We start from the raw sequence: 16,792 nt of genomic DNA on the forward strand, positions 1-16,792 counted from the left end.
ACTTAACACTGAAAAGAAGCTGACAGTTCAGGTACATAAAACATGGTGAGACGGTTTAAGTCTAATTTGCAGGAACTGAGGGAAACTGTTCAAGCAGGAGCGGATCCACATGGAAAACCACTTACCCAGGATTTGCTTGCTCCTTCGCTCTGATCCAAGGCACCAGGAAGTGAACAATATTTTATGTAATCACTGAGTTCTCACACAAAAATCAATAACAACATTGAAGTCTTAAAGGAAATTTTAAAGGTGCATTTATAGACGAAGTGAAGAAAAGCACTTTCAGAAGAAGTGCTCAGTTTTAAGAAAGCAGAAGTGTAGTTTTAAAGGATTTTTAACAGAAATTACAACTTTGAAATATATAGGGATTTGATTAGTATTAATAAGATCAATATAATATATATTAAGTAATACATATTGTAGTGTGAAATATACACTGAAATTTTAGAGTCTAGATTCAGGGAACATAGACAGGAAGAAAATCCTAAGAGTGCAAATCAAAAGAATAAAAAAATAAGTAATAGTAATCAGTAGCTTTCAACAGACTAAAATGCATCATAAGTAGGAAAAATACTAAGTGTGGAAGATCTGGTAGATTTTGTCTGACGTGGGATTGGACATAGTCTGGACAGTTTAGATGTGTAGGTAAATCATGTATAAATGCATTAGTTTTTTAAACCAGGGATGGCCTTATAAGACCACAGAGGGGCATTATAATCAGCCAAAATATAAATTATGTTTGCGCAAGTTCAGTTGATTGTCAGTGTTACCTTGATATCTTTTGGAAGAAAAGTAGTACAATTTAATACTGACACTGTGATGGCTTGGGGGAATTTCAGACAGCTGTGTCATTCCCATGATGGACTGTCTCCACTCCCACAGTTGGCCTGGAGGGTTAGGAACATGTCCTGAGAGTGATACAAACACTCTCAATTACCTGAGACAGTGACTGTCGGAGCCGTGCCATCTGCGTGCTGTGGCCTTTATTGTGATCCTGTTCAGAAACCATCTGCTTAAGCTTCTCCTTCTCTATAGCTATGCTGTTAAACGCAGACTTCAAAAGAGAATGCACTGGGTGGGGAGAAAAGTAAGAGAAAAGGATCAAATGGATCCAGAAAAATAAACAGAATTATAAACTTATCAGCACTTGTAACTCATTCATGAATATTTTCTGGAAAGGTTATGTTACAGTCTAATTGAAAGTCAGCCTTAAAATGGAATCTACCAGAATATCTAAATACAAAACAAATATGGGAATGGTAATTAATCAGGATGAAAGTTTTACCATTTCATACCAGATAAGACAATGAAGACCTGGAAGCAGCATATTAAATAACAATTTTTAAATTTCAATACTTAGAAACTAACCTATAATTCCTAGAAGGAAAAGAGAACAAATTTTACTCTGCCACAGTCAATGATAATACTAGGGCAGTTATGTGTACAATGAAGTATCATGCAAATAATTTAGAACTATCAAATTATCACCCCAAAGTATGCATCCAAAAGAGGGCATTTTATGAGTCTTGCAAATATAAATCAAACAGCTGTTTTAGAAGTTGGAGCTAGTTCTCTTTGTGGTGGGAAATGATTTGGTTTTTTTTTTTTAAATATTTATCAGAGTATCATTGATTTAAAATGTGTTAGTTTCTGCTGCATAGCAAAGTAAATCAGTTATAAAATATACACATATCCACTATTTTTTAGATTCTTTTCCCACATAGGTCAATACCGAGTACTGAGTGGCATCCCTTGCGCTATACAGTATGTCCTTCCTAGTTACCTATTTTATATATAATAACGTGGATATGTTCATCTCAGTCTCCCAGTTTATTCTTTCCCTCTTCCCCCACTGGTAACCATAACTTTGTTTTCTACATCTGTGACTCTGTTTCTGTTTTGTTGAAATGATTTGGTCTTAAGAACACTTGCATTACTTTCTCAGCCAAAAACATCATGATATCAAAAGTGCTTTCAATGAATACAAACAACCAGTTATAACATGAATACGTTCTGGGAATCTAATCTGCAGGATGGTTATAGTTAATAGTACCGTATTATTTACCTGAATTTGTTAAGAGAGTAGATCTCGAATGTTCTTACCACAAAAAAGAAATGGTAATTATGTGACGTGTTGGAGATATTAGCTATCCTATGGTAGTAATTATTTTGCAATATATAAGTATGTCAAATCAACATATATACCTTGAACTTATACAATGTTACATGTTCATTTTATCTCAATAAAGCTGGAAATAAAGTAAAACAAAATAAAGGCAACTAAAAACAACCTCCACCCTCATTTCTGCATACCTAACAACAGACATTTGTAAAAATCCAGGGCAGTCTTTAATTTTGAAACATAAAAATGTTGAATTTCCAACTCATCTTTATAGTAACAGTTTCTGCAAAATGTAAAGTCTTCTAAAATAGGGATTTCCTTGTAAGAGAAAGGTTACTTTTAAAAGAAGCGGACAAATTTAGCAGAAAGTAGTGACCTGAATTAAACGGGGAAAAATAAGGGGATCATAAAGAATGTACAATTCACTGATTTATGTGCTACGTTCCAGTTGTCATCAATTTTAAGGTAATAACTTGATAGCTGAAATACATTAACCCAACTAGCAGCTCTAAAAGTGGATTCTCATTCATTTCAAAATCCATAATTTCTCCTAAAGAGTTCACTCAATAGTCATATAAAAGCCACCTTTTTCCCCAAGCATGGCTGAAAAGAAAATATGCTGTTTCAACAAAGGCTTTACAAGTCTGTTGAAACTTGGATTACCTGAAAGCCTCAGGAGTGCAACCAAATACATAAAGCTTTCCTGGGGCTACCTTCAAATTTATCCATCTTCCCTTAGAAGCTGTGCTATATTTAATTCACACATTTGTTGCCTCATTTTACCTGTTCCTACAATCTTGCATTAAAAGTCAAAGTCACTGGCTTCCTGATCATAAATCTATGCTGTTACATAAATAATTTAGCATTGCTCTAGTCTAATGACACGATTAGCATCCGGCTAAGACATAATAAAAATGTACAAGGAGTAAAACAGGTGAAAGAGAATTGGCCTTACAGAATCTCAATTGAAAAATCTGTAGAAAAAAAGGTGGGTGGGGGGAGAAGATTTACTTTTGTTGCTTCAGGATGGTGGAATTAAAGAAACCTCTGGTAGTACATCTTTGCTGATGGTTTGAGAGTATGCATTTTTGTTGACTTCAGCTTTCTCAGAAATATCCTCAGGGTGCACCTCTCCTTTTCCCGAGTCACTAGGCTTTTGAATATTATGGGGGGCACTACTTGAGATGTTCCATTTGACACACATTTTCAAGAATATTTCATAACCTCTTGCCAGTAGCCCCAGAAAAAATATATGCGAAAAATTCATAATAAGGTGTTAGTGACTGAAAACAACATAATGCCTTTCTCCTAAAGATTACAATTTCAAAAAACGATGACTGGGAAGGCACTATTATGAGGTAAAAATGAATGTCAGTGGCTGAAATTTAGATACTTTAGCATTAAGGGGAGGGAATTAATTTAGGAGCTGTGGCTCTTCTTGGTGAACAGTCAGGACTGTCCAATCCTCCTGCTCTCCACTCTCCTGCTTCTCATTTATGATACTGCTCTCTGTGCCTGATGACAGCAGTGGAGCTTCTGTAACATGACTTACTGAACATTTAGCATCAAAACAGAGACTCCAAGGTGGGCTGGATGTCCACTCCCCTCTAATCTGGACTAGCAGTGAAGGGACAATGCTCCAGACCCAGAGTTGGCCACTTCCACTGCAATCCACTCCACTCGGAGCCCTGAGCTGCCGTGGAAGGGGAGAGGAGAGGGACAGAGTTGTTTGCAGCCTCCAAGCTGTCCAACGAAAGTGCCAGTGAAGGCCCCTTGAACCATTCAGCCAGGCTTCCAGCTGAATACCACGGAGAGAGTCCAGCTGATGCCACGGAGGACAGAGGAACTGCTTAGCTGAGCCCTCCTGATTCGTCACCCACAAACTGTAAAGTAAAATCAGTGAGTGCCATATAATAATAAAAAAAAAAGGTTTCAAACAGAATCTGCTAACTCACAAGTATGTATGACATGATAAAAAAAAAAGATGCTGAATAGTATTGTGGGCTCGTCTGCCTAACATAATATCTTATTTTTCTCCCTAAGTGTTTGACTCTGAAAATTCAGAGAATAAACAGATAATCCCATTACTCTAATATTCTCTGAGTGAAGAAAAAGCAAATTTTAATTTATGATGACCTAAAAACCTAGTGCCAGGTCAGAAGGCAAAAGGAGGAACATCATCAAAGACATCAAAGACTTCACCCTTTTAGTCTTTCTGCCTTTTCTCACCCTCAATAATACTTTCTCTCCTCAGTCAAAATTGAAAACCTATGATGTGTGTTTTCCCAGTCATCATATCCAACTGTGTTTTATCTATAGAACTGCAAAAAGTATATAAACCATTTGACCTTGCCACCATGACCACCTAGACAAGGGTAAGAGAACGAATGGCAACTTCCCATCAAGGCAGAGAGCCACTATAAAGGCCACATTACGTTTTTTGTTACCTTTCTGTGCAATTAGACAAAATTCTTCTTGAAGCTTTGTATAATCCGTTGAACTTTCCAGAGGGTCTGTGAGGTGGCTAGGGGGAGTCTGAAATTCAATATCTGCACAAAGGTTGGGGTTGGAGGAATGCAAGCGAACGGGGGACATGGTGGCACTGAAAGGAACCTGAAAGGGAGGACACAAATGATTAAAGAGCACCAGCACATTGTCCTACAATCTCTTACACAGAAATTTACTCTGTTCTCCAAAATAACAGATTCCTCCCTGGCGACACACTTGGAGACAGTACTCATCTATTTTGCAGGTGGTTCGGGTAGGAAGGAATCTCAGTTTCCCATAGTTGAATTAGTACTGCTACGGACTCATGGGCTGTTCACTGTCACAGGGAGAGATGATGGCAAAATGACAGTAAGAAAAGGCATAATCCCAGACAAGCTTCAGCTCTGAACCCACCGAAACAATGCTGGCAGAAAGCAATCTGAACTGTGATGTAGCTGACCTTCTCTCACAAGGTCTGGGTATTCAAGTCAGATGGCTTTTTATGCCGCCTTCTTTCTGAGTCTGGAGCAAGAATTCACTGAACAGGTAAAAATTCAAGAGGTGCATATACAGAAAGATTCACTTGCTCCATCGTCATTAGATAAAACATAAGTAAGTTTAATACTACATATAACAATGACTTAAAGAGACCTGCAATTAAATTTGCAACTGATTTATCAAAAAACATCTGTAAATGAAATATTACATAAATTACTATCATTACTTTTGTATATGACACACAACTCTGTCACATACATGAACATGGCTTATGAACTGGCCAAAAAGCATTAAGTAAAATAAAGTCATACTACTATAGATTTTCCCAAATGGCTAGAGGCACTTCCTTGCCCTTGGATTTGGGCTAGGCTTCTGATGGGTGGAGGCAAAATACTCCTTCTCTCTCCTTCTAGAAGGTTCTACCTGACCATTATAAATGCTGTCAGCCAACCATTCTTGAAGAATGAGAATGCCAATTCCTTTTATAAATCAGATCACCAGTAACCTCCCCTAATTCTTACTACACAGATATGCATTCAATTACCTTCAAGAACCAGACTTAGATACCTCCACAAGCTGAATTTTGTATAAATTAAAAGCTAATTCACCTCCTTTATCTAACAGAAAATATGCTGTAGGAGGAAGGAACCAGTATTTTGTCTGATGTATAGGCATGCTAGACCCTCTTCCTTTCTTCATTTTTTGACTTAGCTTTAACTCTCATGATAGAAAAAGGGAGGCAAAGGGGCAAGAGGGAGCAAGCAAGCATGTGTCTGTGCACAGAGGACATAGAGGATGGGGGGGGGGAAGGAGAGACCCCCCAAAATCTAGCCTGAGCTGCAGTTTGTGGGTCTGGGTGATGGAAGTTGAGACTTAAGAGGGTCCTCAGGATGCAGCTTGGTCCTGGCAAGGAGTTATTTATCTCAAAAGATATTCAGGCTTCCCAGGAAAGAAAGAGGGAATGAAGCTTTTCCCCAGATTCAGCTAAGCTAAGCATGGTAATATAGGATATCTGAAGCATTTGTTATCTGGAAACATCAGAGTAACTCTTCCTCATCCTCCATGGGGCTCTTGGCTACAGTGGGCTGGGAGATGTCAACAACTTGTTTATCTCATTAGCAACTGAATTTATGACTCTTCCAGAGAACAGATACTAAAGTGTAGACAACCCATGTGAGAAAATGGAGTCCTCGGGTTCAATAATTTGCTGGAATCCTATCCCGGCAACTCTGTGACAATAATGATTGAGGTTTTCTAAAACATCTATAAAGGAATGGGATTTATGTAGAAGAATGTTTGAAGACAGGTAAAAAAAATTGCTGATCATGACTATGGTGATGTTAAATCTATTAATAGAAAGAGGAGACAGCCCAAGGCCCTCTAGGAGGGACAGAGAGAGTCCATGGAAATGTTGGTGATGAGGAGGTCATGGGCAGAGACTGTGACTAGCAGAAATAGACAGACCAAGGAGTTTGCAGATTTAAGGATGTGGTTTCAGGATACAAGGAACTAGGAGAGCATTTGAGAAAAAGGAATGTAGGTGTTTGATGGTGGAAAATGAAATGTGTTGAGGATCATGTAAAAGGATCTTACCTGCACTCAGGCACCCTAACACTCCAGGGGCTAGCACTGTGTTAGACACGGTCTCCTCCCTTGGGTGGGTAGGGAGGGAGAGGGGGTGATGGGAGGCCCGGGTGCAGTGGGGGCCTAGAGAGTCCAGTGAGGACCCAGACTTGTTCCTAAGATAAAGGCCTCTCTATTAAAAGTTCAATCAGATGCTGAGAAGAAAAACATGGCAAACAAGGACAAGAAAGAGAGCATACAACAGCAGGTATACAGAAGACACAGCATACACAGCTCACAGAGCCAAAGTGAAGGCTTCTGCTGCTGTTACTCTGCATCACGCGGACAGGGGTGCCTGCGGGGAGGACCAGGGGCACTGGGACTCTCAGGGCTCCCCACGGGCAGGCGCTAGTGCTTCTCTTTCCCATCCCCCTATTCTGATGGGTCTGGCTGAGGGCCTAAGTGGACCATCATGGATGTGAGTGCTAAGAATCAACAAGAACAAATCTCAGAAACATTTTGGGTGTACTTATCTCTGGGAGCAATCTCAGCTGCCCTAACACATCTGCGTTGGGCAAGGAGAACAAGTGACTGGAACCTCCTGGAAAAATTCCAGATAAAAAGCACCGAGCAGGATAGGATAGACTCAAACACGTGGGCTAATTTTCGTTTTGGGAGGAGGAATGACAGGGAGTTAAGGGGAACCACTGCAGTCAAAGAAAGAGGAGGGCTGAGTCGCCAGTGACAGGTCACTGAGATGTGGGTGAGGAGGCCGAGGGAGGCAGAAATGATTCTGTTAGAGCCTGCTAGATGTTGCTCTGCTCCGGTATGCAATTAAAAGTATAGGTCCTAGAGAGTTTAGAATACCCATTCCCTCTAGTTATTCCTGAATATATGACTAAATGTGCCAACATTGCTCATTAGTTGCTTTAAGTTATTCTTAACCTCTGTGGTCACAGTTACCCTGCGGGGAAGGTGAGCATTAATTCTTCCATCTTTCAAAACCTTTTTCTCTGCACTTCCAAATAAAAAAAATATAAACCTATTCTATTCAAATAGGCTCTAATTTCAGTTTTATTATATTCATTATATATTTATCTGCAATTAAAAATGAACACAGTAGACATACAATCACTTCTGCATGCCATCTTAGAAGTATATTATTTAAGGAAACATTTGTATTTTCATAAAATGACTGACCTTTCCTTTCCATACTGAGATACCGTTCTCTAATAATCATTTGGATTTCTGAATTTTGTAAATGAAAGGTTACATTTAAGAATTTTAAAATTGATTTTACATGTATTTATTGTCAGAATCTGCTACCATGTCAGTATAAGATACTTTATTCATCTTATTTGAATACATGTGTAAGATAACCACTAACTATGAAATCAATTTAAAATATTTCTTTGTTCAAATGTTCACAGAACTGTGAGTTTCAGTCACTTCTCTAATAAATTCCAAGTCACTAGTTCATTTCATAATCAAAATCATTTCTGTCTCTTAAACAATCCAGTTAAGTACTCAGATATAAATCAAGAGTCAGTCACTAATTATGAAGCATAAAACCAACAGTCCATACACCGATATCCATTCTCTTGAATACAACCAAAATCTTTTCATATTTTTCAGCAATTTTCGTCTTAAAATATACCAGCAGCAAAAGCAAGACCATAATTCAGGAAATATTATACAACAGCCAAAAAACTAATGTTTGCTATGAACTCAGAACTCTGTATTTATAAAGTTGATAGGATATTATGATTAAGCAAATATTTAGATGTATTTTTATCCAGCATAAGTTTCTTGTGTTTACATATTCTATTTCATATTCCATGTGGATAGTTGACTGTTCTAAGCAAGTTTTGGTTATCTGCCTTATCTATCTCAATACTTCCTCTATCCACCTAAAATCCATACTATTTTCTCTTAAAAAAAAAATCAAATCAACATCTAGATGTGAATTAAACACCATTTAACTTTGTGGTTTTCTCCTTTCCACACTATATTTTCTGATTTTCAGCTCAACATTCTTTCCAGAAAACAATTTTCCTTTGCTAAGTGTAAGTTTGCATAGCCATCGAGAAATAGCATCAAAATTCACCATTTTGTACCCTCTCATTTCTTTATTCTCACCTTTTCAAACAGTCACATTGCGACCAAAAAAGCACAATTTATGTCTGTAGTAACTGACTTTGCTTAGAAAAACTGAAATCAGTTAGCAAAGGTTCTAAGATCAGTATGGCAAAAAGCCAAACCAAACAAAAACCAACCCCACCCCTCACTAGCTCATACCATTTAAGGAAATCCCACACACATCCTTGAATTTAAACTGTCTCTAACCCTGAGAGTGGGAGTAGAGATCTGGATCACATGATGGTTTTCCACTGCAAACCCAAACACCCGTGTGTGTGAGACGCCTGCCACGCAGACAGTCAGAGAACACGTGAGAGCTCCCCCAACCCAGGAGGCTGTGCTTGCTGCCATCCCCGCAAGTGGCACCCTTAGAGCAGGGGCATGAGAGCAGTGCACAGCTTCTCATTCTCTTTAAACATCCACTGGAGATTGAAATCCACTCACTGTTGTGGCCACTGCTGCTGCTAGCCTCTGCCGGCGCCGAGTTGTGCTGAACTGGCCCTTCGCAGATGGCCCTTCCTGACAGTGAATGAGAAGAGGAGGGGGCAGAAAACACGGGGTGGGGAGGGGGAGGATACGGGAGGATGAAAGACAGTCAGACAGGGGAGAGGGAGAATTCTTAACTGAAGTTGACTTTTGCTAAATCTTAGCATTGAAAAGAGCCTGAAAGAGTATTCACGCCATGAGAAAAGTTTATTATGGCAGACCACCCAAACACTTAAATCTATTTGCTGAATATAACCCCTACCCCAAAAGGAGATGGAAAGTTATGAAGCGATAAAGAGCTTACGGTTTCAAGGTAAAATCAATGTACCTTTTGTTTTATTCATGCAATGCCATGTTATACGAAGCCAAAAGGCCATTCAGTAAACGGAAGCAAAGGAAAAATAAGTTCAGGGGAAAGTGACTAAATAAATAAAATGCAAAGGCTAAAACAAACAGGTTGTAATGAGAGCCTCCTGTTGGCCAGGAAGAATTTTTTTGTTTCTTGCTGGGAGGAAAAGTAAGGGGAAGGATACCAGGAATATTCAACTCCCCACTTTCTCTCCTCCTATAAAGGTCTCTGGGATTCAGTATTAAGAATGGTGTTGGGATTTTCGGATTGAAGAATTTTCCAAGGAGGAAGCCAGTCCCCAGAGAATAGGAAGGTAAATCTCAATGTCCTCAGTGTGTTGGGACAACACCTATAAAAATCAAATATGAAAATCTGAAGGCCTATGTTTCATTTAGTGATGTGCACCTATGCCAGTAGAAGAAAGAAGAAGCTTTTCTTTCTTTTTTCTCTTTTTGGTGGACAGGATTAAGGGATAATAATATTTCCTTCTAATCAACTCAACTGTGCCTGCATTTGACAGACCCTGACTCTTCAAGGTTGTGAGAATTAATTTCAGTTCCAATTAACTGAAATGTTCTCAGAGTCACATAACAGTCAGACTGAGGGAAAAAAAAAAACACAGCATGGCTATGTTAGTCTTTTTGGACAACAGGAAAATATTTTAAATTCTTATACCTCCAATTCTCTTTAAATTTTCCAAATTACATTCACATTTCTCTCCCATCTTCACAAATCCTTTGTGTACATACACGTATATGATTATTAAACACAAACACACATACATAATCGGTTTCAGACAAAACATTTTCTATACAAAATCTCTTTATGCCTACTGTAGTTAAAAAAAGAGAGAAAGAATGTAGTTTTACTCTTCAGTGTAATTTGCGCTCCTGTGAGATCCAGGATGAATGAATGACAACAGATCATTTACCTGCTACCCCGTACCTCCAACTATTTCTCATTCTCTCCAATACCTAGGGACCTAGTATTTAATTCATGCTATTACTAACACAGGAAATCTAGTAGTAATCTCTTCTCCAGCAACCCTTATAAAATCATTCTCTTTTTGCCATCCTCCACTCATTTAAAACACAACCAAACTGTTTTATTGCATAATGATGATACCGAGATTTTTATTAGAACCAGAAATTTGAATTTTGAGACACAGGGAATATTTCTCCTAACAGGTAATTCCACAGAGACTTCAAGGCCACCTACTGCCTCCAATGAATTACTCAATGGATTCTTGAGCTAACTTCCCAGTAGCTTCATGTAGAAATGTGGTCCAAATTTTAACATTCACATTCAAATCAATAGTGTACTTATGTAAGAATAAGCAATCAAACATCTAGTTTAACATGTTCTTCATTTTTTACTTTTCTGAGGTCAATTTTTAAAATGATCTATTTTATAATTATTTCAATTACAACTACAGAATGCTAAAGACCAAGTTCCATAAAACAAGATCCATAACAACAACAGAAATAATAGTAACCACTGCCACCACCACCACAAGACAGTTTAGATTTCCTCCATAAATGGCTGGTGGACTAAACGTTCTAAATGACAGAGAGGACGAAAAATGAGCCATTTACTGCAAAAAGCCTCTCATTCAGAGAAAGTGATTCAAGTAGTGAGACCATTATGAGCTCAAAACAAATACTTGGAACCATAAGATGCAGTTCTAATGGTCAAGAAACATTTAAAACAGGAGGAGGAAATCTGCAATATTAGGGTGGGAGAAAGTGGTGGGTATGTTTAATCCATCACAGTGAAAATAAATGCTATGCCTTTCTGTAGGTAAAAAACTGATGAGTAATGACATTCATATTAGTCATAGTCATTGCTGGCTAATTTTTATGGTTCCCCAGTAAGGTATGATGGTGAAGAAACTTCTGGTAACTTCACAGTCATAGAGAATGGGCATTCTAAGGGGTCTTGGAAGGTCGCTAGTTTGAGTGAGCAGAAAAAGTCTAGGGGTTGTACTAAATTCTGTAGCATTTACCCTATGATCCTTTGTTTTACCATTTCAAGTGGAAGTGAGGTTTTTCTGGGAATGACTAACAGCTTACCACCATCCCTTTGTCTATTTATTTCCACTGGAGTTGGAATTAAATTTCCTACTTTTGAAAGTTTAACATTTTCTTTGAGTATGGGGATGAAATGATTTCAATTCTCCCCCAAATAATTAAACTAGAATCACAAGGGCCATTTTGCCACTCTTTGGCAAAACAGAAACAAGGCAATAGAGCATAAATGAAACTTTAAGAACAATCAACCCCAAAATGTCATATAAATATGAAAGAAGAATATTTTCCTGCTTTTTGAACAACTTCTTTGGATGATTAAAAAAAAAGAAAAACCTTCATCAAAGTCTCCACACATTGAAAAGCACAGCCCGTGAATGGGAGGGTTATTCGGAGTGGCATTCTGTTTGTGAGTGAGTGACTGTGGTGGTCCTTGAAACTGTAACAAGACAGCCAGCGGTACTGTGCTCAGTCACTGAGAACCAACCTACTCCAGACCATAGTTGTGAATGGCAATATGCTCAATGGGATATCTTATAAAAACCAAGATCGAAATGGTATCTACCCACATCTGTGCATTTTCCTATGATGCTGGCCTTCTTCAGTTATTCTATTTACAGTTAAGGTTCTCTTTTCCTGCCTATGATAACCATAGATACTATGTTTTAAAAATACACACAAAACTAGACAACCACTTGCTCAAAAATATGGTATTCCCAAAAGCAATTTTAGGCAATTCCTTGTGAAGTCATTTGGCACATTTGTCTCTACAGTATTAATTTTCTGAATAGAAGGGAAAAAACAGAAAAACATACTGAACAAAAGACCACAAAAAATTGTGTTCACACAATGTGGACATTCTAAATTAAAAAAAAATAGATCTTTAATGCTTGCAAAAATCTATTTTCAAATAAATCAGATTAGTAAGCAAAGTAACAAAGAATTGGTTATTTACACATTTAGAATTAAAACACAAAGAATGTTATCAATAAAATCAGAATTAAGGAAGAATTATTGTTCTTATTTAAAAGACACTGAAATATTCTAAAAAGCAGTCCTTCTTTTGTGTTACAGATTGATTTATTGCATAACAAAAAGAAAAGCAAAATAAGAAGTCTAATTCTGATTGTGCAGGGCAAGAGTCCTTTATAATATTAATATATAGTTAGGACTGGAGTGGTAAAATTTCAAGCTTAAAGATCTGAAAGTAACATGAATTTTAACATGAGAGGTTGTAGGCATTTACCATATTTTGTATCATTGCAATGCAATGACATAAGAGGATCTTACTTTAAAATTTTTCAACTATTCATATAACTTATTTTAAATTAATTTTAAGTAAATTTATTATGAATCATGAAGGCATTAGTTCAAATTTTAAAAGTAGCTGTTGATGGCCAATAATATCTATTTTTGTAGAATCACAGAATTTTAGAGTTGAAAGGCAATTCAGAGGTCACTAAAGCAACTCTATCACTTTACCCAGAAGTTAATGGAAGCCCAGACAATTTAATAGAAATAAATGAGATTATACTGCCAGGAAATCACAGTGATTAGACTAGAATCCAAGTTTGTTCATTTCTAACCTATTGCAGTCTTCATCTCATGTATTGATAGATATAAGATTGGACAACACTAACACAGAAAAGGCTCTTTTAAGATTTAGTATATGTAAATGTTCATTACAACCCATTTGATTTTTAGTCTAGATTTTTAAGGTGACTTTTTGTTAAAATAAGGTTCAATGGCCATAACTGAGAATGAAAATGCCAGTAGATAGCTATATTACATAATTTTAAGCTTTCTTTTACATTCTTTTTACTTATGCCACAATAAGAATAGATTTCTCACTATTTTAGGTAATATAACTCAGTCTGAAAAGCACTAGCTTTAAAGCAGTTAACAGTTGCTTTAAACTTTTAAACTTCTAAGAACTGATATATAAATACTAATATTAAAAAAAATCTATAAATATGAATGAAGGAAAAGTAAGGTCTGTACCTGCAGTTGTATTTTTGTATCTTTGCTGACACTTTTTGTTCTCCATCGTCTTGTGACCCGCTTGTCTTTCTTTGAAATATCTACACAGTTAGCCTACATTGCATAAATAGTTAAAAGCAACAAAGCGTTATTAAGTTAACACAGATAATATAGGCATAGACAAAGAGAGCACAGCAAGTTAGTAAAGAATCATTGTTAGATACCTAAAGCAAACCAGCCAGGAGATAAAGGTGCATCTGATGCATAAAGGGTATTAAAAGCAGAGACAAAAACAAAACACATTTTTCTGCTATACAAAATGAAAATAGGATTAGACATCTTTGGTGTTTTTTTGCTACTTGAAAAGATAGCACAAATTCTTACAGGACCCAAATTATACCTTCATAATTATCATTTCTAATGTAACATAAATGTAGAAGAATGACTCAGATATTCACTTATAGTTATTCTGTATTTAAATGTACAACATTTTAAAAAAGACATCTTAACACAATGACACCAAGATTCAAAAATATTAAGAATAACTCCAGAATATAAACTAATCTGTATTATAGTTATATCCCTTTAAATATTACCTTATATATTCATATAAAAGTCCAGTAAAAATTCTGAGTGAATATTTTAAGTTCCTTTGACAAGCAGCTATAATATCTTTACCTGCATGTCAGTAAAGTTAGGTGCTGACTGAGTTCTCTGAAGTATTTCCAAATTTTGCAGGAGTTTGCTAAGTTCCACAAGGTTTGACTGGCAGTGTGCAAGGTCTAAAACAGATTAGAAATAAAAATATGTTACAACTGGGCAGGAAGTGGTGGTGATGATAAAAAAAGGCAGTCTATCCAAATTATGGCAAATATGATAAGGTAGATCTAAGTTTACAGGACGATGATACTGGCAAATGAAAGAAAACAGACCCTTCTCTAGTTTAGAACTATAAAACCATTGATTATTTGCTGCATGAGTTCAAAACCCACTCTTACAGATGAACAATTAGTAAGAAGGCTATTAAAATCTCAGTGAAATTGGGAGATTCTGCTGAGACGGCCGTTGTCACATCAGAAGCACACTCCAGGGAACTTCAGTGGTCATCCAGTTTTGCTTTTAGGAACCTGCCTACCTGCTGTGAATGTGTTCGTGTGTAGGACTCAGAAGGCCTGCACACCCTACAGAGAGCAGGGCAGCAGCAATACACTAGGGGCCAGGCCCCCCCAGGCTCCATCTCTCAGCAGCATCTGCCCCAGGCTGGGGTCTGGGTGAGCTATTCAAGTGCTGCTGTGGCTCTTCCGGGGAACTCTTGGCCATCAGTGACCTTTACATTCCTCAAGAGAGGAAATGACCAGCGGAGGTGGCAGAAGACCATGCCGAGGAGGCCAGGACCCTTCCATCACCCCCTCCTCATTTCAGGGGGGGCAGCACCATTGTACTCCTCCCGTTTCCCCCACAAAGAAAATAAAACAAGTGGCTCAGATGGGTAGGAAATACAAAAGATAAAAGGGAAGAGATGAGAGAGAAAAGCAATACAAAGAAAGAAGGAAGGGGTTGGAGGGAAGACGAGAAAGATGGTGAAGAGAGACCTCATTTTAACTTGCCTTAAAGCTGCATCATAAGCGCCATGCTGACAGGGACATAACCTAACACTACCTATCCATTAAGCATTCTATTTGCTAAATATTACATTCATTCTTCTTAATAACTGTGATTATTCTATACAAATGGTATATGTAGGTAGTATAGAGATCTAAAAATGGGGCTTAAAACCCTTTCTAACAGAAGGGAAATAGAACTTGGTGAATGGATTTGATTGAAGGCAAAAGGATTCAAAACTAAGGGTTGGGAAACATTGATTTATTTTATTTTTCTCAGCTGTAGTTTTCTTACCTGTTGAATGGTAACAGTTAATATTTACTCTCTTGCCTTCTTAATGAAAGTTGCAACTGAGACTATAGATGAGAAAATTTTCTGAAAACTAGAAACTGTCTTTATGGAATATTAATTGCATTATGTTTAATCATTCTTCTAGAGCCTTAATTTGGAATGAGCCTCACCACTTCTTGACACTCCTATCATTTAAAATATGGAAGAAATTAAATCCTTGGCAGAATTTTACTCCTTGCCTAGGTGTCTGGCTGTACATAAGGATTATAAAAATTTACCCAAGACAATAAAAATACCTTTTTAAAAAAATCTCTAGAATTTCATTAAATCAAGATTAAATCTACTTTTAGAATCTGGGAAAAAGGAAAAATTACTCCAAGAAAGGACTGTTGAGATAGTTTATTATGGTAAAAAGTTGAAAACTTAAGTATATAGCAGTTTACTTATTTTCTCATCATTCCTACTTAGTCCTAAAAAGAACTCTATCCAATATTCTGTTATAAACTATATGGGAAAAGAGTCTGGAAGAGTGAATATATGTATATGTATAACTGAATTGCCTTGCTGAAACAAACATAACATTGTAAGTCAACTATACTCTAACATAAAATAAAAAGTTAAATTAAAAAATAAAAAGAAACATGTTATCCAATTGTGCAATGATTAAATAAATTAAGGTTCCCCGATGGTTCAGTGGGTAAAGAATCTGCCTGCAATACAGGAGACACAGGTTTGATTCCTGGGTCAGGAAGATCCCCTAAGAAGGAAATGGCAACCCACCCCAGTATTCTTACTGGAAAATCCCACACAAAGAGGAGCCTTGTGGACCAGAATCCAAAGGGTTGCAAACAGTCGGACACAACTGATGACTACGTACTCAGAGCACATCCAAAGTTATCCATTTACTACTTCATTTCGGTACCACTGGTTAGGAAGATACTATGTAACCAACACAGTTTTAAGCATAGGGAATATAGCAATAAAGTAAGATTTATGGAACTTACATTCTGGTTTAAAGAAAATATATACAATAAATAATCTGTACCTTAACTATTATGTACCTATTTCAGTGATGGCATATACTGGTACACAAGGAAAGCACATAAAATACTAATTTAACATTTTGCATCTGTGAGAAAAAGTGCGCTCCAAGAGCTAAGAAACTCCCTTATATACTTAAGCTCTGGACTGACAGACATCCAGACCTATGAATAGCTAACCTCTTTAAGTACTGGAACTATAAATGTA

General features: G+C 37.1%; 1 protein-coding gene and 1 non-coding gene across 11 annotated transcripts in view; both read right to left on the reverse strand.

The window, feature by feature from the left end:
• Nucleotides 1–16,792, reverse strand: part of OSBPL6 (oxysterol binding protein like 6) — a 202,918-nt gene that overhangs the window by 31,754 nt on the left and 154,372 nt on the right. For 4 of the 10 annotated variants that reach the window (XM_070475976.1, XM_070475975.1, XM_070475974.1 and 1 more), the window contains 6 exons: nucleotides 14,330–14,433; nucleotides 13,673–13,765; nucleotides 9,254–9,328; nucleotides 4,570–4,735; nucleotides 938–1,071; nucleotides 126–149 (listed from right to left, as the gene is read on the reverse strand). In XM_070475976.1, the coding sequence (XP_070332077.1) occupies nucleotides 126–149; nucleotides 938–1,071; nucleotides 4,570–4,735; nucleotides 9,254–9,328; nucleotides 13,673–13,765; nucleotides 14,330–14,433 (596 nt within the window). The remainder of the gene's footprint in view (nucleotides 1–125; nucleotides 150–937; nucleotides 1,072–4,569; nucleotides 4,736–9,253; nucleotides 9,329–13,672; nucleotides 13,766–14,329; nucleotides 14,434–16,792) is intronic. The other 6 variants (XM_070475980.1, XM_070475979.1, XM_070475977.1 and 3 more) reach the window with 6 other exon arrangements.
• Nucleotides 4,163–4,305, reverse strand: LOC139038111 (small nucleolar RNA SNORA79). Its single transcript, XR_011491058.1, has one exon. It is a non-coding gene; the product is annotated as a small nucleolar RNA SNORA79 (small nucleolar RNA).

This window comes from Odocoileus virginianus, chromosome 13 (genome assembly GCF_023699985.2).
Source record: "Odocoileus virginianus isolate 20LAN1187 ecotype Illinois chromosome 13, Ovbor_1.2, whole genome shotgun sequence".
Lineage (NCBI taxonomy): Eukaryota > Metazoa > Chordata > Mammalia > Artiodactyla > Cervidae > Odocoileus > Odocoileus virginianus.